Source organism: Crocodylus siamensis, chromosome 2, assembly GCF_052110815.1.
Source record: "Crocodylus siamensis isolate JL-2025a chromosome 2, ASM5211081v1, whole genome shotgun sequence".
Classification (NCBI taxonomy): Eukaryota; Metazoa; Chordata; order Crocodylia; family Crocodylidae; genus Crocodylus; species Crocodylus siamensis.
Genome location: NC_143396.1, coordinates 193,639,523 through 193,660,937, shown reverse-complemented (window position 1 = coordinate 193,660,937; position 21,415 = coordinate 193,639,523). Strand labels below are relative to the sequence as shown.

General features: G+C 41.9%; 1 protein-coding gene across 1 annotated transcript in view; it reads right to left on the bottom strand.

Annotated features, from left to right (window-relative positions):
- Nucleotides 1-21,415, bottom strand: part of MICAL2 (microtubule associated monooxygenase, calponin and LIM domain containing 2) — a 118,690-nt gene that overhangs the window by 17,833 nt on the left and 79,442 nt on the right. Inside the window, 10 exon segments of the mRNA XM_090032711.1 lie at nucleotides 927-1,058; nucleotides 5,297-5,398; nucleotides 5,639-5,857; nucleotides 9,009-9,113; nucleotides 10,665-10,814; nucleotides 11,476-11,547; nucleotides 17,736-17,845; nucleotides 18,405-18,604; nucleotides 20,953-21,100; nucleotides 21,206-21,296. Coding sequence (XP_089888837.1) covers nucleotides 927-1,058; nucleotides 5,297-5,398; nucleotides 5,639-5,857; nucleotides 9,009-9,113; nucleotides 10,665-10,814; nucleotides 11,476-11,547; nucleotides 17,736-17,845; nucleotides 18,405-18,604; nucleotides 20,953-21,100; nucleotides 21,206-21,296 — 1,329 coding nt within the window.

Genomic DNA, 21,415 nt, shown 5'->3' with positions numbered 1-21,415 from the left:
GTTCCAAAATAAGTTTCACTCCAAACTTACTTAGCATGTAAGTGTTTGGAGGCTTGAAAGGCGCTGCGTACATCTGCTGTAGCTACTTCCCAGGTGATCAGGAACAAGAGAGCTGAAAATCCCCCCCAGTTAGAATCTTTCCTGCATAAGAGAAGTAAACTGAACTTCTGACAATTTATTCAAATCAAAGGGTTCAACCTTTAGTATCACAAGAAACATTAGTGAAAACTCTAAACTCCTTGAACTCTAATGTCTATTCAGCTGCCATTATTCAATCTGTGAATATGTCCTATATTTCAAATCTGGTGTTATGATGAAATGGTTAACCAAGCCATTGACTCTTATAAGGAAGTTATGTACAAGTATGCAAGCAAGGAAAACAAAACAAAAACACTCAGCAGTCTGTGACTCTGTCCAATTTATTCCTTTCTTTCCTCTAGAGCTTTCCTAAGATCCATTCTCTTTTTGAAAAATCATCATCCAATCAACAACCTCTCTTCTGGCCTGATTGATATTTGAATGAAAAAATAACATCCAAACAACCCACAAGTCATCCCATGCTACTCATTTCGTTTCTTCACATTAAGTATTTCACAGAAATAAGACGGTTTGTGGTTTTACTATTAAAGGGAACAGAGCACTTAAAATTAGCAGCATTGTACAAATAACTTGAGTTTTGGTTAGTACCTTCAACAACTCCTTGGTCCACACACCTAAGCTTTTTTCATCTGAATGACTTTGATGGTGATTTTGCTTCCACTAACATGCGCAAGTAACAAAAAGTGACCAGTCTAAAGTCTGAATCCACAGTGAAATACAGCATACCCAGATTCTCCATGCAAAGCCAACAGCTTCAGTCTGAGCCAATTCTTGTGAAGTTTTTAGTGCAAGTTTGGATTTTACATGAAAATCTGTTAACAGAATACCTTTCTAGAATGGACAGCAGGGGAAGCAGAGCCAACAGATGTTGAAGAGGAAGTAGCAGCTGAATCGTAAGATGGAGGGCAAGAGGGAGTTGGGGGCTGAGAATGGGAGAGGCCTTTAGTAGGTAGTTTATTCTGTACAGAGCAGAAATAGAGGGAAGTTATCCAAGAGGACAATCACATTAATACATGTTAAGATGATGAAACTGCACAACCATGCACCAAAGAGTTAGGCAGGGAGTCACTGCACAATTTGGCTCCAACTTCAAAATAAAAACGGTCTTACAGTTTCTATCCTTACAAGATGATTCTTCATTAAGGTATACATTATTCAGCTAGTGAAAATAAGTTTGAATCCTGAAAATAACAAACAGTCCCCAGACAATAGTCTGTGGCAACTCTTAAAAGGGAAAGCCTCACTTCACAGGTTAACCTGCTCAAAGGGTGAATTTTGCCATTGCTTAGATTTCTCTTCAGTATAATGTGTCATCAAATTCAGTCTATTAACTATTCCAGGGAAGATGGAAGTATAGTTTCAATTTCAAAACAGTATACCATGCACAGACAGAACATTTATAATTTGGGACCTACAGAAACGGGGACGGCTGCCCAATTTCATGGTCCGAGCATGGCACTGGTCGCCATTTTCATGGCGGAGTGTGGCAGGGCCCCCCCAAACCTCTGATTGGTCAAGGGGCCCCAGAAGTCCCACCCCTCCCCAGGGAATGACATAAAGCCATCTGTCAATCTCTGGGAAGGGGCAGAACTGCCAGAACCCCTCAGCCGATCAGAAGTGTGGAGAGCCTGCTGTACTCTGCCACAAAAATCTCCCTTGTCCATGTGCTTCAGGGAGCCAGGGCTTCCCACTGTTTTCCACTTACAGTTATTCCTGCCCACTCCTTCCCCCCCACCCCCTGCTTGCTGGCCGTTTTGCACTTCTTCATGGTTCATGGGGACCGGGCTTTTTTGCAGGGGACCTACTTATTCCATGGTTTCCATGGAAACTGAAATTGCCATTTTGGTAGCTCTCTATTTATGCTCTACATTTCATTGAATCATAGAAAATTAGGATTGGAAGGGACCTCAGGAGGTCATGTAGTCCAGCCCCCACTCCTTTGTCCAATTTCTAGTCCAATTTCCACCATTACAATAAGCAAAAGAGTTATATCCCTGAAGTCTGAACTCAAAATTTGTTTTGTACCATACTGGAAATTTTTTTAAGTGGACAAGATGAACTTTAAGAAACAATTTTAGTTTTGTGAATTTAACATTTTATCAACAAGTAAAGAAAACAAAAGAAGTCATTTTTTAAATACGTAGGGGGTAAAAAGAAGGTCCCAGGTAATGTGGGGCCCTTGCAGGACGCCATGGGAAACTTGGTTGTCACACCAGATGACAAAGCTAACATGTTTAACGATTTCTTTGCCTCTGTCTTCCTAAGTAGGGATCAGAACAGCCACCTCCCTGCTGGGCCCCCCTCGGGCCCCAGGGGAGGCACACCTGGGCCATGGGTTAGCGAGGATTTAGTTAGGGAGCTTCTGGAGGGGTTGGACGTATTCAAGTCAGCCGGCCCAGATGATCTCCACCCTAGAGTTCTAGAGGAACTGGCCGAGGTCATTGCAAGTCCCCTGGCATGGCTTTACGAGCACTCGTGGTGCTCTGGTGAGGTACCGGAGGACTGGAAGAGGGCCAACATGGTCCCCATCTTCAAAAAAGGCAGGAAGGGGGAACTATAGGCTGGTTAGTTTTACCACGATCCTAGGCAAGCTGTTTGAAAATTATGCTGGCACACATCCAGGAGGGGCCAGCAGGGGACTGCATGCTTAGGGGCAACCAACATGGGTTCATCAGTGGCAGGTCCTGTCAGACCAACCTGGTGGCCTTTTACGATCAGATCACCAGATCATTAGATGCAGGGGTAGCAGTGGATATAGTCTTCCTGGACTTCCGGAAGGCTTTTGACACTGTCTCTCACCCCGTTCTCATTAAGAAACTGGGGGGCTGTGGTGTAGACACCCACACAGTCAAACGGATCGCCAACTGGCTGGTGGGCCGCACCCAGAGGGTGGTAGTGGATGGGTCCTTCTCGACCTGGAAGGACATGGGCAGTGGGGTCCCGCAGGGCTCGGTCCTCGGGCCCGCACTGTTCAACATCTTCATCAGCGATTTGGATGAGGGGGTAAAAAGCACCCTGTTCAAATTTGCTGATGACACTAAGATGTGGGGGGACGTGGGCACCCTGGAAGGATGCAACAGGCTACAATCAGACCTAGACAGGTTACAAGAGTGGGTGGATGAGAATAGGATGGGTTTCAACACAGACAAGTGCAAGGTGATGCACCTGGGGAGGAACAACCGGCACCATACCGACAGGTTAGGGAACTCCCCTCTTGTCAGCATGGAGGCGGAAAGGGATCTGGGGGTCATCATTGACTCCAAGATGAACATGGGCCGGCAGTCTGGAGAGGCAGTAAGGAAGGCCAACTGCACCTTGGCACGCATCCACAGATACATCTCGAGCAGGTCCAAAGAGGTGATCCTCCCCCTCTATGGGGCACTGGTCAGGCCGCAGCTGGAGTATTGAAGTGGGCGCCGCACTTCAAGAGGGATGTGGACAGCATGGAGAGGGTCCAGAGGAGGGCCACTCGTATGATCAGGGGACAACAGGGCAGGCCCTATGAGGAGAGGCTACAGGACCTGAACCTGTTCAGCCTCCAAAAGAGAAGGTTGAGGGGGGATCTTGTGGCCTGTTATAAACTAGTCAGGGAGGATCAGCAGGCATTGGGGGAGTCCCTGTTCCCCCGAGCACCGCCAGGAGTGACCAGGAATAACGGTCACAAGCTGCCAGAGGGTAGGTTTAGGTTAGATATCAGGAGGCGCTACTTCACAGTCAGGGCGGCTAGGGTCTGGAACCAGCTTCCAAGAGAAGTGGTTCAGGCTCCTAACCTGGGGGTGTTTAAGAGGAGGTTAGATGAACATCTTGCTGGGGTCATTTGACCCCAGTATTCTTTCCTGCCATGCAGGGGGTCGGACTAGATGATCTGCTCAGATCCCTTCTGACCCTAGAAACTATGAAACTATAATTATGAACCAGTAGCTCCAAGGGCTGAAATACTGAGGTCAGTAAAAGCAACTGACTGAAATATGGCTCAGCTGCTTCCAACATACAAGGTTTGCTTGCAAGTAACTTAGACATCTCTACACTGTGGTGTATTGTGCAGTGTAGCCATTTTGGTCAATCGCAACTGCTGTAACAAAGAAAAACCTGGCTTGCGAAAGATCACCAAGTAAGGTAGTAAGCTTGATTTCAGAGGTAAATGTACATATTTAGAACAGTGTTAGCCAAACTGAATGTATTTACAGCAAATACATTTCAGTGTGCTGAACTTAAGCTCAGAGAAAACAAAACAGATCCACTGAGCCAAACAGATAGACAGCATCATCGTCTTCCAGTGGATCAGAGCGAGCCACTTTCTCGCCACTAATTTCCAACTCTCCAGGTGTGTACACACATACTAAAGTTGGCTTAAAATAAGGCAACTTGACTTAAATTAAGCCACATGTGAGCATACACATGTACAACTCCTTGACACAGTGGCAGCCATCTTTTGAACCAAGTCAACTTTAACACAACTCAAGGTAATACACCTCAGAGGTGGTTTTGCACCACAATTAAGTCATATAAGTGTGTATGCTCTCACAGTTAAGTTGACTTTAAAAGTTAAGTTGGCTTAACTATCACAAAGGTAGTATGTGTGCATGTACTCTCCTTTAGCTCCTTAATTTCAAAGGAAAATATTTTACAATTGAACTCCTGACCACATTGGAACAATATTCAGATATTTCCAAAGATTTTCAATATTTACTTACTTTGGGGGAAGTCTATATATATTTCCCTACCAAGAAAATATTGACCCTGTATCATCTCTGTCAGCAAAAACCTTTGCAATACCAAATCTGCAACAGGATAACATAAATTTTTTACACCAGAGATTTATCTGTACCTCTGTATTGAAAGGGGCCAGGAAAATTATCATTGCAATCAGAATATTGTTTGATAGCTATTTGATCAGAAACCATAACCATGGGTAGAAACAGAAGCTGTATAAAAGTAAGATGCTGAATGCTGAACAAACCAATTATCTGCTTAAATGCTACACTTTCAATTCCTTGCTATTTCTAAAGCAACCAGTGCACTTGAGTTCTTAAAGTTCTTTTCAAGCATATTTCAAGGTATGCTTAAATTTAAACAAAGACTTAAAATGTGAGATTTAATTTCCAACTGGTTTAGATATATACAAGATGAAAAGAACAAGTATAACGAAGTATATCTGATCTCATCTCAGTCAGTGTTTCTTCAGCTGCATATTCACCTTTGGCATGTCCACGTATCCAAACATTGAGGCGAGGTGAGCTGCTTTCTCTTTAATGTTCTTTTTATGAAATTCCCTATTTGCTATGGCCTGAGCTCTCTTCTGTAGTAAGAGTCAAGAAAAAAAAAAAACAGAAGAGTGAGAGACAGATTTGAGTTAGTCATACAAGAAAAGGCAGAAGTGCAGTATATATAGGGAAAGGCAATGTTTTTTTCTTTACTACAGAAGCCATAGTTAAGATGGAAAAGCTGAGGAACATAGGGGAAAAAAAGAGCACACATAGCATTACCAGAATAAAAGCATAGCTTAAACAGAAAAAGGGTAAAAGATATTACTTGTCACCTGATGAATTGTTTCCTCCACATGCTGAAGGCGCTGAAGCACTCCAGACAGTACAGAGGCAGCAAGACAGCCAGATGCAAGGGTTTCTGAGTTTCCTGAAAGACTGGACTGCCTGTGTGCTTTTTCTGTGCTCTGTGATCCTTTGGCCGTATGATCAGAATCACGAAAAGGTCGTTTTGGTTCTCGTACCTCATGTTCAGTCCTAGCTACTGCCTGAAACTGGGAAACACTTCAAATGAAGAAAGCCTGCTTTCTATACCATCATGCAATACATGCTTCTTCCAAGAGTGCCTCTATAAAAGTATGCCACAACTAGACACCTAGCAAGGCACTTAATGTATTGCAGTATTCTCTAATGTCTTGGAACACTGGACATATTATAACATACTCATGCATATGTTCATGCACTGCATTATACTAGTACTGTATAACACATGCAGGTCATTGTAACCTGAGGTCGAGCCACTTTCTGATCCTTAGGCATAATTCCACTAATACTACTTGGAGAAGAATAAACATTCTGAACCATTGTGTATTCTGCAGCACTATTCCTGCATTACACTGCTAGGTATTTTTATACATCCTACATCAAAAGTGTACCATTTATTAGGCATAATTCTACTGGTAATCTCTCCCAAATTTATATAAATCCATTGTGAATATTGTGAGCAAAAGATTTTTTCGGGGGGGGGGGCCTGCAGCAGTTCAAAAAGGGTCTAAAAATTCGGACTACAAAAAATGGCCTTTGATCTGTAATGGAGGCTCTGTACAGGAAACCCTTACTACTCATGGGTATGGTATTTGAGGTTTCAAATATTCACAAATGCTGAACCCACATCTTAAATACTTACAGGTGCTCCTTGGGAACTCCATGCTTGCCGTTGCTGGGCTCCCGCCAATTGCCAGTGCAACCAGGCCCACCCCCACAGTGCCATATTCACAGATTTCGCCATTCGCAGGGGTCTTCAGAACATATCCCCTGCAAATGGTGAGGGTCGCCTGTATTGTAATTAAACATGATCTTCTCACTGGTATTTTATTGAAGCCAGACCTTTATTTTAGGATGCCTGACCAATTTATTTAAATGTACATAAAGATCATATTCCTGATAAACAAAATGCCCATCAGCATACTGTTTGTTGCAGGTACAACAAGGATGACCCTTTTTACACCTTAGGCGAACAAATGTTAATTGGCTTAGCGAAGCAGTTATACCATAAGGAGACAATCCACCTCTGATGAGACTGTGACTATCTTTCACTTGTACAGCCGTGACTTGCCACTAGAGGCTTGGTGAATAGGGGCAGGACTAGGAGCCTATATGAAAAGTATTTCTTAGTACAAACCAAGTCAGTGCTGTCAGCCACAAGGTCTCCACATTTTCTGTATTTCATTTTTACTCTGTAGTATTTATTGGAATTGGCTACAATGCCAATAAACACATTAGGAGCAGGAGTGGCTCACTGCTCCTGCCAGGCAGCTGTAGCCCTGGAGTCCTTGGGGGCCACACTGCTTCCTACTACCCAGACTGGCTCGCTGCTTGAGCTCCAAGGATCCTGATTTTTTTTTCCTCTGAAGCCTACCCCCCCACACACTGGCTCAGGCTGGCAGCTGGCTATCTAGGGACCACCTGAAATCTGAGGACCCTGATCTTTTCTTTTCTCTGAAGCCTATTCTCCCCCCACTGCCACCCAGACTGGTTTGCTGCTCCTGCTGGTGGCAGCATGGAAGGGGGTGAGCTCCAGAGAAAAAAAAGGATCCGGCCCCTTAGAGCTCAGGCACTGCCCAGCCAGCTGAGCTCAAAGGGGCTTACTTCTTTTTTTCACCAGAGTTCAGCCTGCCACCACCCTGGAACCACCCGAGATCCGAGAGGCCTGATCCTTGTTTTCTCCAGAGCTGCCCCCCCGACCCCTCTGGCCCACCGTGGCCCTGCTTGTCCACTGCATCCTAGGATGCTGAAGGACTTCAGATTAGGTAGAATAACTGTGGGAAGTGGCCACACCTTAATGGGACAAGAAGAAAACTTGGGCAGATTGAATATAGTCTTGCTCTGGAGTGGTGTAATTTTAAACCAAATAATGAGTGCTTTAAGACACTTAAAAGGTGTTTTAGTGAAGCCAATGCAGGGGGTAAGAGCTCCAGATAGCACCTAAAACTACTGTGTAAAAAGGCCCCATTTTACTTTTAAAAAGTACTTCTCAGCCAGTTCAACAAAATTAAAGCTTTTTGATTACTTGGATTTTTCACTGACCTCTCATCACCTTCAGAAAGAAAGAGAGAGTATGGGAGATGGCTTTATATTCTACAGCAGACCTCCCGGCAGTAGCCTAACAGAAGTGGTGGGGTGTAAGGGACACTGCAAAAATAGCTGCAGTAGCAGCAGCTGCACACACTGCCACTAGGATCATGGCAGCCAGCATTGGCCCACACCCTACAGCTGCTCAGGGCACAAAGCTGTCCTGCTATGTCTCTGCCCCCTGGTCCATTGTCACATGCAATTCAGGTTTCTGGTTTATTCCAAATTATTACTGGCATGCCACAAAGATCAGGTTTATAAATAAATAAATAAATAAATAAATAAATGTTAAAATGGGTCTTCATGTTATGTTGATATGAGGTTGCTTTTAAAACTTCCTCAGTTTGTCACGGTTTTACTGTGTGAATATAATATTGCAGTGGGGTTTTCAGCAGAGATTGTTATCATAAAATATTAAGAGACTCCAAACAAAAGATATGGAAAAATGAACAGTCAATTTAACTTTTGCATACTTATCTACACCCAATCCTAAACCCTTTGTTGCATCACTACTCATATTGAATCACAGGGTTGTATTAAGTAAAACTGCATTTCCCGTTTCATTCCAGCAAAACAAACCACACAGTACATGCATGCATTAACACATTGCTACTCTGATATCTTCTAATATAAATGCATGACTTCTCCAATGAAGTCTATGGAGTTCTGCTTGATTAAAGAAACAGAAATTGACCCATGTGTTTTTAGGGTGCATTGAATGCTAACACTAATCATTTTAAGTAGGTTTCCTAACCAGGATCAAGTAACATATTATAGCTTTGTTATGATCCTTGTTTATTTACTGGACTAAGAAAAAACAAAACAACTCATGTCATGTCATATCTTTTTACAGTCTTTTGGATACATGCACCTTAGATTGAGCAGCAACACTTTAACAGCCTGGCACAAAACCTTAAACAGCAATTGTTGCATGCAATCACTACACAGAGCTACCAACATGGAATCCTATTTGGGAACTGATTTGGGTGTGCAGGAGTCATTTAAAGACACCGAGTCCCACAGCAGTAAGTGAAAACAGGATCGTTGTTAAATGTAATTCTTATATATTCCTACCTGCCATTTGGGCTGAGGTGGAGGACTTGGATCCTGAGGCTTAGCAAAGCGAGGATTGACAGGAAGATGACAGGAAGAGAGAAGGGCTGGTTTATCTACTAATCCCTTGTATACCATTTGTTTGTTCCATACAAAGCAGTAGAAAATATTAGAGAAAAGGTTAGAGAGTTTGAAATCTTATTTGAGAGAGGCAGAAAAAGAAAGAAAAATTGCTGGTGTAGAGACCACAGGAGGAGTTAAATGAGGTATTTTGCACAGTTCTTTTCAAGTATGCTCAACTGGCCTGTTCCTCCAATAAAACTGTACTCAGAGCCAGCCTCAGAGGTGGGTGACATGGACAACTGCCCAGGGCACCGTGATCAGGAGGGCACCACACATACGCACATGCACACGCACATGAGCAACTCATGCACACAGCAGTTCTCTTCCCTTGCCCTGCCCCGCCTCAGCCAATCCCTACCCCAGGCAGGAGCAGTGATGCCCAGCCCAGACCACACCACCACCTCCAGCTGCTGCTCAGGAAGAGCTGGGCCAGGCATATGCATGTGGGGTTGTGTCTGCTCCAGTCGGTCCAAAGCAGCAGCAGTGCCTGCCCATCCACCTGCCTGGTGCAGCATGCCACTCCACCTCCCTGCCAGACTGCACCCTGTGCCTCTGCCCACCTGCCTCTGACTTAGCAAATACAAAGATAGTCAGAAAATAACACAACAAGGTATTCTGAAACAACATGGAAGACATCCATGCTGACAGACACATTGTGCAAGGGGTGATGTTTTGTGATAACAAAGAGGAAACAAGGAAGTCACTTCAGGTTATAATGGGGGGGAGGGGGGAGGAGGAAACACCATCCCAAAAAAGTGAACAGAGGTCTAAAAAGGTAAATAAACTGTAGTAGCTAGAGGGCATGAAGGAATGTCACAGTTAATTTACCAATATAAACTCAGTGCATTTCCTTCCTTATGACGTTAGGATGACAAGTTAAATTTTTTTTACTAAATAAAATGCAATTTTAAACATATAATCTCTTAATTTGAAAAATACTTAAGCACAGGATTATCTTTAGGCATGTAAGTAGCCTTGCCCAAGCCAACCATGGCCAACTGCAAAGTTTCATGGCATGTTCCATTTGCGAGTGCAACTCATGAATGAGGATACAAGTTGCTTACATGCTTCTAATAGTAAAGCCTTGCTCTGTACTTTAGATTACGTCTTCCTTCTTGGGTGGGGGGTGGAGGGGAGATAATGAAATCATTACCCTAGCTCTTTAGAGTCATCTACTAGCGTTGACAGAACATGGACACCAGAATTTTTTAACAATACTTTAACCAGTCAAACTAGCTCCATAAAAACAAAGAAACAAACAAAACAGCTCTACTACAAAGGCACAACTTTACATACAACTTCACAACAGGTTTCCTGACAACACAAATCCCCCATCTATTAGTAGACATCGGACAGTCTATAAAACCACCAATTACATTTCTGCATAAATGCAGAAAAAAGTTATATCTGGTATGTATAAAATTTGCAATTAAAAAAGAAAAAGAAAAGCAGGCCCAAATTCAATATCAATCCAATTTTTATCTGAAACCTACCATCATAAAGGAAAGACTGCTTCAATTTCAAGGCTGAATTTTACATTCATTTATCGCTCACCTGCCTCCGAAGTGATGTGTTTGGGGCATTTTCTTCAAACTTTGCCAACAGCTGTGTTGCCATGGATTTGACTTTATTTTTATTCACCCTTTCTCTACCATCACCTTGTTCTTTCCTAGAATGTGTCTCCTGGTTTGAAAAACTCGAAGCCTGTTTAAATACAAAACAACACAAAAAAATTAAAGCTGAGAAGTGCAACTATTGTGCCAAATATTACGACATGAGAAAGAGGATACTGAAGATACCAATTTGTGACGCTTGATCATTATCAGTGAGGAGAAAAGGGAAACTGTTTATAGACTATTAAAAAACTACTGCTGAACAAATAAAAAACAAACAATAAATGAAAGTATGAGATGGCCTGTTATCTCTGGTGACCCACTCCGCAAGAGAGAGAAAAAAAATGCAGATTACAGAGGCTAAACAGACCAGGAAGCCATAAAGACAAACAGCCATGAAGGGAGAGGGGCACATGCTAGAGAGAAATGCTGTTATTTAATTTTGTTTTAAGTTTCTAAATGAGCTGGAAAAAGTGTAAATAAGAATTTCTTGAATCCAAAAGTGGATCATGAAATGTAAGTCTCGTACTTTCCTTTACTAAATATTTAAAAAGGCCCAATTATACCACAGTGTACAACAAGGTTATTTAAAGATTACAGGTCACTTAGGAACAGGGATGTGCATCTTATTTGGCAGATTTCTGTCAAATATAAAAGGCCAGGACCCTGTTAAATTTGCATCCTGATGCTCCATTATCATGGGCTTTATGCAAAGGACAGTGTTAAACATGCCAATGCCACTAAACACTGACCTCCTCAAAGCCACCAGAAAGACCCTTTCGACGCCTTTTCTTTGTTTCATTTTCTTCTTCTTTCCTTTCAACCTGCAGCAACAAAGGTAAACAAAGTTATGTTGATCACAACTGTATTTGTGCTGAATATCTCAGCATGTAGGAAATTATGAGATTTAGCAAATAATCTGGTGTTGCTGAAGAATGGGACTGTGGATTAAGAGTTATAGGCTTGATGGATTATTCCACTATTGGTACTGATTAGGGCCCTAGCTCAGCATGATGTGAATAATTTTATTGATCTCAGGCAGAGTATCCATGTTTAAAGGTGGGCTCCAGCTGGGTAAGAATGTACCTATTACTAGGCTTTGTTGGGATAGTGGACACACATAAAGGCTTTGTTGAATCTCTCCCCTCCTGGTCTCAGGCGCCCTCCTAATATGAAAACTATATAAAAATAAGTGTTTCCAGGATAAGTGAATGATTGCTTGTTAAATGCTTTGAAATTCAGGAATAGAAAGATGCTCATACAAGTGATTCCAAGCAAATTCATGCACGTACCCTAGGGGTGGCCAACCCGCAGCTCCGGACCTACATGCGGCTCTTCAGAAGTTACTATGCGCCTCCTTGAATCTCTGCACAAGCACACAGTGCCCACCTTCCATAGCCGTTATGTCATGTCATGTGATACGACTGCTCACAGCGAGCATATTACTCAGTTTGAACTCAGAAGTTTGGACTCTGGAGCTGTAGGTTGGCCACCCCTGCCCTAGACTGCCAAATGCTCTTCTTCAAAGCAAAATACAGCATTGTTTCCCTAGTCAAACAATTCTTATCTCCATAAGGTTAAACAAACTGACTGAAGTCTTGCAAAGAACTTATGCCCAGTCATGCTCACAGTTACTTCAACTGGATGGCTGTCATACTTAAGAGTCATGCATACATTTAACAACTTTAGTGTTAAATAGGAGATCATATGAAGAGACAGGCAATATACTCTGTATTCTAAATGTGTGCACACACAAACAATTTAGAGCTTTAAAACATGCATCTATTAATAACAATAATAATGACGATGATAATAATAATAAAACCAGTCCTGGACCTATGATTCAATTTACAATGAACTGATATAAATTATGGAAGTAATCATGACAGAAAATCTTGCTGCCTGGTAAACATCATCTATACAGTATATTTATAACAGTCAACTATAGTTCAATGATTTGCTTTTTCTCTCCAAGTTGTAAGGCAGTAATCTGGGCCAGCAATGGAAGGAAGGAAGATCAAAGAATACAGGCTTCCTCTTTATATTTTCCCTGCTTATAATAAATCATTATGCACTAAACGAAAAACTATCCCAACCATAACTTTTGGGCAAATACCAAAAGAAACAGACAACAATATTTTGATTCCTTTTATATAGGGGTACAAGGTCTTTCAAGCACTGGCTCTCAGTAATGTCGTTACATGCCCTGTGTAAGCATCAGTCTGCCCAGCAAGACTGCAGTGTAATGGTACAACATGTCCTGAAGAATAGTTTGTGCATAAAGCAGAGACCACATGAGAGAACGAAGAGCACAGGATAATGTTGCCTTTCAAAATATTATACAATAGGATTTGATTATATATTCTTAAAAAGCTGGACCTCAAAAGAACCAATTGCCTAGAGATTCCAATCCTGAGGACTGTGCTCCTTGTTATGTAAACACCAAAAACTCATTTTACAGTTTGGAGCGCAGGAAATTTCAGTTCCTCTGGAACACTGCTGACACTAATAGGAAAATGAAAAACATTATCCAGTCTAGCACACATTGGCAAACCAGCTGCAGCTACACTAACTTCAGGCAGCAATTTCCAAAACTCTCACAAAATAGGTTTGAGGTCCTCCATCCAACAAATGATAAGACCCAAGGCAAAGCCAGATACTGCTGCCAGTTCAGGATGTGGCACTCCTTTCCCAAGGTCAGCATCAAGCAACACTCTACGTCATTAAGGAATACTGTTTTGTTGAAAATGCCAGCTCTCTGCAAGATGCAACATTAAGTACATGCCTATTTATATTTCTAGAAAGTGTCCTATGTCACTTTCTACAGGGAGTGATCTTAAAATCTAAAATTATGGCCATTTCTAAAGTGGGTAGTTACACTCCATGAAGCTTCATTTCCCTGGCAGCCTCACATAGTGATAGTATTCTTAACTTCCTGTCCTCAGCTAAGCGGTGCTACGGGGCAATAGTTTCTGTGTTCCATATTAGCAGTGGTTGCTAACGCCTACAGAGCTTCCAGCACAAGAAGTGGCCTCGGTATTCTGGCTCCCTGAGTACAGACTAAGGATATACAAAGTATGAGATTTGGAGGCTGAGATAAAGCAGGAAGCTTTGTGATGGTGGCACCAGCAAGAAACCACAAAGCAAAATCTAATCTAATTGTTTGTCTTATCTAAGCTTCTCACGAGACGGCAGTAATTATTGTTTTAAAAGATGCTGTCCATTTGCAGCTCACACATGCTTGGCATGTGAGCTTGATCTCTCACATGCCAAGATTTAATAAAAAGAACTACTGAAAGCTGTTCCTCCCACTCGGGACTATTCTAATAATCTCCTCTCCACTCTTCTAGTGTCTGTCTTCTTAATGACTGGTAGAAAAAGTGCAATATGAAGATTTCCACTATTAAAAGTCCACTTTTTGTGAGTAGCAACATGGCAATAAGAAAAAGTTCCTCCCAATGAAGTCATCCTTTTTAAGAGAGGACAATGTTTATTTACTCATGTGGTGTGCGCCTCTGGTTGGGCTTGATGGTAAGCGTGCCACAGTCTTGTTTTGTTTGCAAGTGGATGGTGGGTAAAAGTTGTTTCCTAATAAGGATATATGAGATTACTGGGTGGTTGACTGGTCACATGATTTAAAAATGTGTTTATGGAATTAACAATGTGTAAGACACAAGTCAGTCTAGGAAATCCTTGCAAGATCTAATGCAATTTCTCGGTTAGAAAAATTATGTTTACATTGGAATTGAAAGTGACAAGGTGGAGACAAATTTCTAGCCAGCCTAGTAAAACAGCAAAAATTTATATTACACATACAAGTAAAGAGAATGCTGTTAAGGTCACTAGAAAACAGTAGAAAAGCTGTCTTCTGTCTGTCACTTTTGCAAGTTAATCTACAAGGCAGTGGAAGATAAAACTAAGAAAAATCTAACATGCCTGTACAGGCAGAAAAAATCTGTTTATGTCTGTGCAATAGATTAAAGTTACAACATAGTAGGAAGTGGGTCATTTGCAAGTAAGACTTTCATGAATGTTGGAATTATTACAGAAAGAGTCATGGACGTCTCAGGAAACAAAATCAAACCTCTCACAGGTTTGCATTATTCTGTGTTTCACGAAACACCAGCTGCTGTAATTTGGTTTGGTTGGTTACAATTTACAGCAGTTAGATTTCAAAAATTACAGACATGAGGTTGGCTTCAAGCCAGATCTTGCAAGAGCTCTTATTTTAAAAAGTAAAGATAAGGGTGGGGTTAGACATGAAAGACTGACCCCTCCACTACCTATCTCATTTAGCTGTAGGTTTTTACTAAAGAGTGGAGGGAAGCTTAAAACTGTGAAAAGTATTTTTCAGTATAATTCTACATGAGTATATGGCAAGTCTCCAAAGTGCTAGCCCTACACTCTCATTGGCTCTGATCCTGTATCAGATACTGCTGACTCAGACTCCTTACAAAGTTTCACTGACTTCAGTGGAAGTTCAAAATGTTTAGAACCCAGTCTTGAAATTAATTATATGTAATTATGTCTACTATTCTGAAATTCAGTGGGAACACTCAGTCCCAAGAATAATGTTTAATACTGTAAGGGCACATCTACATGTCGCCCTACAGCGATGTAGCAGTGCGCTACATCATGTACAATGCACTCACTACAGCAATATGATCATGCAGGTCTATATTTGATTGCCAGCTACATCATTATAGAGGTGTGCTCCCCTGGTATACTGTGTCACTAAGGCAAAATAGCTGAGAAATCAAACTGCTGCACCCATGGTACAGTAACCACCTTACTGTGCCAGTATGGTGCCATAATATCACCATATAGACATGCCCTAAGGGCCTGCAGAATCTGGGTCCTAGGTGATAATCACTTTAGATATGTATCTACTTCTTTTCATCCTCTTCTCTGAATGTCTGATTGGTAACAGGAATCGTTAATTAGGACGTCATTTCTCTTCACATCACATGTGCTTGCCCTGACTTGGAGCACACAGCTACGATGGTGTAGCTGTTGATCATGTGTAGACAGGCATGATCACTACACTGCTATAGGGCGATGTGTAAGATATACCTTTACAGTATTAAACATTATGCTTGGTGAGTGTTCCCACTGAATTTTAATTATAAGTAATTATGTCTACTATTCTAATTTCAACACTGGGTTCTAAGCATTCTGGAGACTGAAACATGAAAATGCGGCATCAGTGCTTCACTATATTATTCCTCAGATATTCAGATCATTACTATAAGATATTAAACAAATAAAAATCAATTCCAGTTTTAATTATTATTTGAGTCTATATGCATCATGGCAACAGACTTTGCTGTCTCCTATAAAGCAACATAGTATAACAATATAACTTTGATGAAGAAACTTTTAATTTACATAGGGAAAGTACTGGATCTTCCCATAGCTCTTGCAAGTCTGTAATATTTCATAATATATATTTTTTAATTTATACATTGTAGTGTGTAAAACAAAAACAACAAAGATTGGCCAGAAATAAATCATTTAAAACATGCTTGATTTCTATATTGCTCACAGAAGAGCAATCTGGAATCGAATAAAGCTACAGGAGAAAGTCTCTGGAAATTGACATTGCCAGGCTAAGAAATATGCATCTTAAATATAAATGTGTTTCTCTGTGTTAAAAAAACAAGACAAATCATCTGGAAAAAAAATGTAGAGTTGTTAGATTTTTTTTCCAAAGAGAGCCTAGCACTTCACTGATTGTACATGCAAAATTCCCACTGAAGTTAAAAGCAATTTTTCAGCTACAAAAAAAAATAATTGATCATAATCATTGTTAGTTTCTAATCAATTTCAGAGCATAGTGCAGCAATGTTAGTAGGGGTGCACCGACAGAATTTTTGAGCCGATACTGATGGCTGATTTTTCATGAGCCATATCAGCCAATACTGATCCAACTCCAATATGCAGCCAGGCAGCGTGGAGAGCAGCATCCAGCTGGTGAGTCTGTTGTGGAGAAAGGGGCAAGGGGGGAAGAGAAGGGACGTGGGGGAGGTAGATCGAGGCCCCCGTAGTGAGGAAGGGAGTGGGGATGGGGCAGGCACTATGCACACTTGGGGAGGGCATGGGGGGGGTGCCCCCAGAGCTGTGCGTGGGGTGAGAATAGGCTGTTGATGTGGGCTGGGGCAGGGGGCAGCACTGAGCTCTTCCTGGCAAGGGGCTGGGCTGTGCTCAGGGCAGGCACCAGCAGCACTGGGAAGGGGGTTGAGAGGGGCTGCAGTCACCACAAAATTTGTCACAGTCTCCCCAACCCCCCTCCCATCGCCATCACCGCCAGTCTCAAGTGGGGCCAAGCCCAGCCCCTCCACCAGGAAGAGGCCAGCACCGCCCCGATCCCAGCCCACAGTGGTAGCCCGCCCTTGCCCCGCACGCAGATCCGGGGGCACACACGCCCCCCATGCCCTCCCAGGGTGCAGGCTGTGGTAGGAGCCACCCCCTCCCCAGATGAGCCTCTTGTGGCTCTGTCCTCTGCTCTGCCCTGGCTGTGCAGTGCCTGCCCCTGCCCCAGCCCCACTCCCTCACCACGGGGGCCTCAATCTGCCTATCCATACCCCTTTCCCCACAAAAGACTTACCAGCAACTCTGGCTGCTCTCCATGCTGTCGGGCTGTGTGCCTGGCCTGTGTGTGTGCTGCACTATGGCTGTGTATGCATGAGGCATTTATCAGTGCCATTACTGGCCATATCAGCCCAAAAAAGCAGACTGCCAATACAGTCAATTTTTCTCATATTCAGCGCCAACCCGATACGGGACCAATGTATTGGTACACCTCTAAAAGTCCAGGTTACAAAAATTAAACATGATTTTTCTTTAAAATCTGTTTGCATTGGAATTATTGTTTTGTTGCTATGTGACCATTACTTTATTTCTGCTTGTCTTCTGTTACGTAGGAATTATGCAAAAGCTACATTTTGGGCTTGATAGTGTCCCTTTAACCTCTTTAAAAGGAGATTAAGATGCAAGGGGTAAAGCTTCTTACTTTTGGTACCCGCTTCCTTGGTAATGTCAAATTGATGTAGTTAAAGATGGAGTTTGAGGACTTTGCAGAGGAAAGGTCATTATTTTCTCCATTTTGCTTGTCCACAGCATCTGTTCAAATGAAGATGTTTGCACCATTTCAAGATATTATAGTCACATAAAACAGTCATTTTTCAAAGCTTTATTTCTGTGGGAGACAAAAACACTTTTGTGGTCTATTACTGGGAATAATGAATAGCACAAGAGTACTGGAGCCTACACTCTTGGCAGAATAAAATACATTAATAAAAATCTAGGTGTGATTTGAAAAAAAATAGTTAAAACCACACAGGAATAAAGGTGGAGGAGGACAACTACATCATTAGTAAGCTTCTGTCACAGTCTGACATCACCTTAATGAGATCTCTAAAGGTAGTTACTCAGTATGCTCCTATCTCCTAAAGCCACAAAGAAAATGCAAGCTTTCATCCAAATCAAGTGGGTTTTTTTTCCCTTTTAAGCATGAGATAGCCGCTGCCGAAAGCAAAAGTCATTCAAGCATTCCACAGCAGTTGATACCGTTGCTATGAGAAATGGACATTGGCCCAACTTCCAGGGTTCAGAGGCACTGTGGATGAAATGACCTACTTCCAATTTCTATAACATTTAAGAACAATATAGGCTCACTTACCAACTGCTCTTAGAGGTGTTCCTCTAAATAGCTCATAGAATTTTGAGAGATACATAACCATGCTGAGCTTATCAGGCTCTCCAGCAGACGCCATCTCTTTCCCAGTGGTGACAGGAGGAATTCCAAACTCTCGCTCCGCAATGTCAAATGCTAGCTGGTTGTTTTTGACAGCATCTTCTTCATTCAAAGAATCAAAGTCACTGAAGGAGTAAAGCATTAGTATCAGTGGAGGTCTGACTTTTGCCACTTTCAAAAACAATGAAGCTCTGTTTGCTTCATTGGGAAATATCACGACTAAAGTGCTACATGATTAAAGACTGTATGCATCTTTGACGGTTGCCTCTGTGAAATCTATCCAAGCGTATAGCTCAGGAATATCACCAAAAGTGCTTTTTCCTACAATGTTCTCAATGGAAGATTTCAAATTGCGCTCAACTGAACAGAACTTTTCAAAAAAATTTTCTGACCTGGTCCAAGAGAAAAAAATCAGGATATTCTATCAACTATGAATATTATACAAAACACTCCTCTCCAGACTACACGTTTCATCATTTTTATGCAGCTTATTTCAGTTAGTATTAAAATCACTGAGTTCCTGACCAGATAGAATAATGAATAGTCTGTGGAGGCTAACATCACATTTCTTTATAAGAAGGCATACTATACATACTTGTAGTAGTTATATATGATAGATAACTATATTCATATAGAGATTGGAGCCTTATACACACACACTATAATACACACACACACAGATACATACACAAACGCACGCACACACACACGCTGAATGTGAAGTTCTTGTCTGCGTAATAAGTCTGAGAGGCGTGTGATAATTAGATTTTAATCACACATCTGTAGCTACGTTACTGGTCCACTGGCCTTTTTTTTTTTTTTTTTTTTTTTTTTAAATATAGCTTCTGGTAGAGAAACTTCTTCCTCCTCAAGCTAAATGCGAAGGTTTCCACTCCAAGAGCTACCCCTGCCCAAGGCCACAGTAGTTAAATTTTCAAAACTTGACAGGTAGCAAATGCTGATGTCCCAGTCAGGTTTTTTCTCTAGGTGCAACCCTGTTCATTTATGCAGTTCAATTCCCCTGAATGCAGGGAAAAACAATAGCATACAATTCCTTTTCTCAGCCTGCCTTGTAAGCGAGTGCTGTGCCAAAAGAATCTCTCTTTGCACCCTCTCAGGGCCATACTTATGACTGCTTTTTTGTGCTTCCTGCTCCCTTTCTCTGTTATACACATGGCTTGCCAAAGCATCTGAGAGACCCCATTTTTAAAAATCAGTAACAGAAATCTTTTATTCTTCTAGTTAGTTCTTACTCAGGCCCGGTACTTCAGTACTGTGGATGATAGATTCTTTTGTTTCCACCTACCACAACCTAGTAAGAAGCCAAACTGCTGATTCCACTTAGGCCGGAATGAAAGGTGGCAGGCACGCACATCAGCTTGTGATTGATGACAGCCATTACAATCTTCCAGCTCAACAATATTTATTCAGAGCATTTGGTTCTGTATGTGCATCATTTTGTCCTATTCAGGGTTTTCCTTTAAAATGTCTGTAATAGTCCCATTGTGAATTCCAAGTCTTTGGGGTAGGTAATCTGGCCAAGAGGGTGGAGGAAGAAAGGGGATATGCACCTCCTAAAAGCCAGAGAGTTTTCGAGAACATAAGCAGCATGTTGTTCTACCAACAACAAAGATTACTGGTAGCTCAGCTCTGACTGTGCTACATATGTTCAGTGAGCTCTGAGCTCACTACCCAGTCAGTAAAGCCTCCTGCTGGATTTCCACATAAGCTATGAGCTCTGAGCTCACAAGATGCCTGGGGTGGGGTCTGCCCCAAGCCCCTGCTTTCATGCAGCTCCACAGACTGGGGGTAAATGCAGCTGCTGTTCACCCTGCCCCTCCCATGGAATTCACCAGCAGTGGAAAGGAAAGAATGAGTAGCAGCAGCAGCACTTACTTGCTGGGTCTGGAGTTGCATAAAAGCAATGGCTCCAGACAGACCTCCGGCACAGCCACAGCTACTACACAGCTGCACCCCTTATGGATCTGTCTCAATCTTGCAGGATGACCTAAGCATCTGTTACTCTGTTTGGTATGTATGACACTGCTCTACACAAAAGACAATCTAACCATGGCTAGAGTGCAAGCAGTACCTGAACTGGCTAGTTCATAGCTTTTCTTTTTCTATGAGAATTCTCTGAGAATATGCCTCCAAGCACAAGACAATACAAACCACCACATTTTCAAAGCACTGACATTTTTAAAACAGTCATGTGATTCCCACTGAAGTCAACAAGAAGCACATGGCTAAAAGCCCATACAGTTCTTTGAAAGTATACGCCTTACATTTTATGTGCCAGGCCAAGGACATCTGGAAAATATAAACTTGGCAATACTGTGCAACCAGTTGCAAAAACAAATGATAAAAGGGGACTCTAGACCATCAGCTTTGTTTCAGTTGGCCCTATACACGTCCATACTTTTATAAACAACTCAATATCCTACAATTAGCAAACTCTACACATATAACTTACAAGAGGTCAGGTCTGAAGCGATGCATAATTGCACATAATGCAAGGCCACTCCTCCAAGAGGTAGTGAGGTCAGTAATGTCAACATTCCTGTAGCCTTCTGTCTGTTTCTGACACCAGGTTAAAAGCTTGTTGGGTCGAATATCTGATTCTGTGGTTACAACATAGGAAGACTATTTCAGTCACTTTTTATAAGCTATAAAAGTCCTGAACATGAACTGTGGAAGAATCATGTGGGGAGTAAAATTTCACATACCATGCCTTGAAAGATTCACTGATCTTCTAATAGAGCTTACCCTTTCAAGAGGGCATTGTTGTAGTTCATTTGTAACATACAGATGCCTCACCTAAGAGCAAAAACAATTTAAGACTCATTTCAACATTAACATCTGCAAGCAATTTTAATATCATCTACACTTTTCTTGCAAGCTTTATCATATAACCTGATCTAATCTGGAAAGTCTTA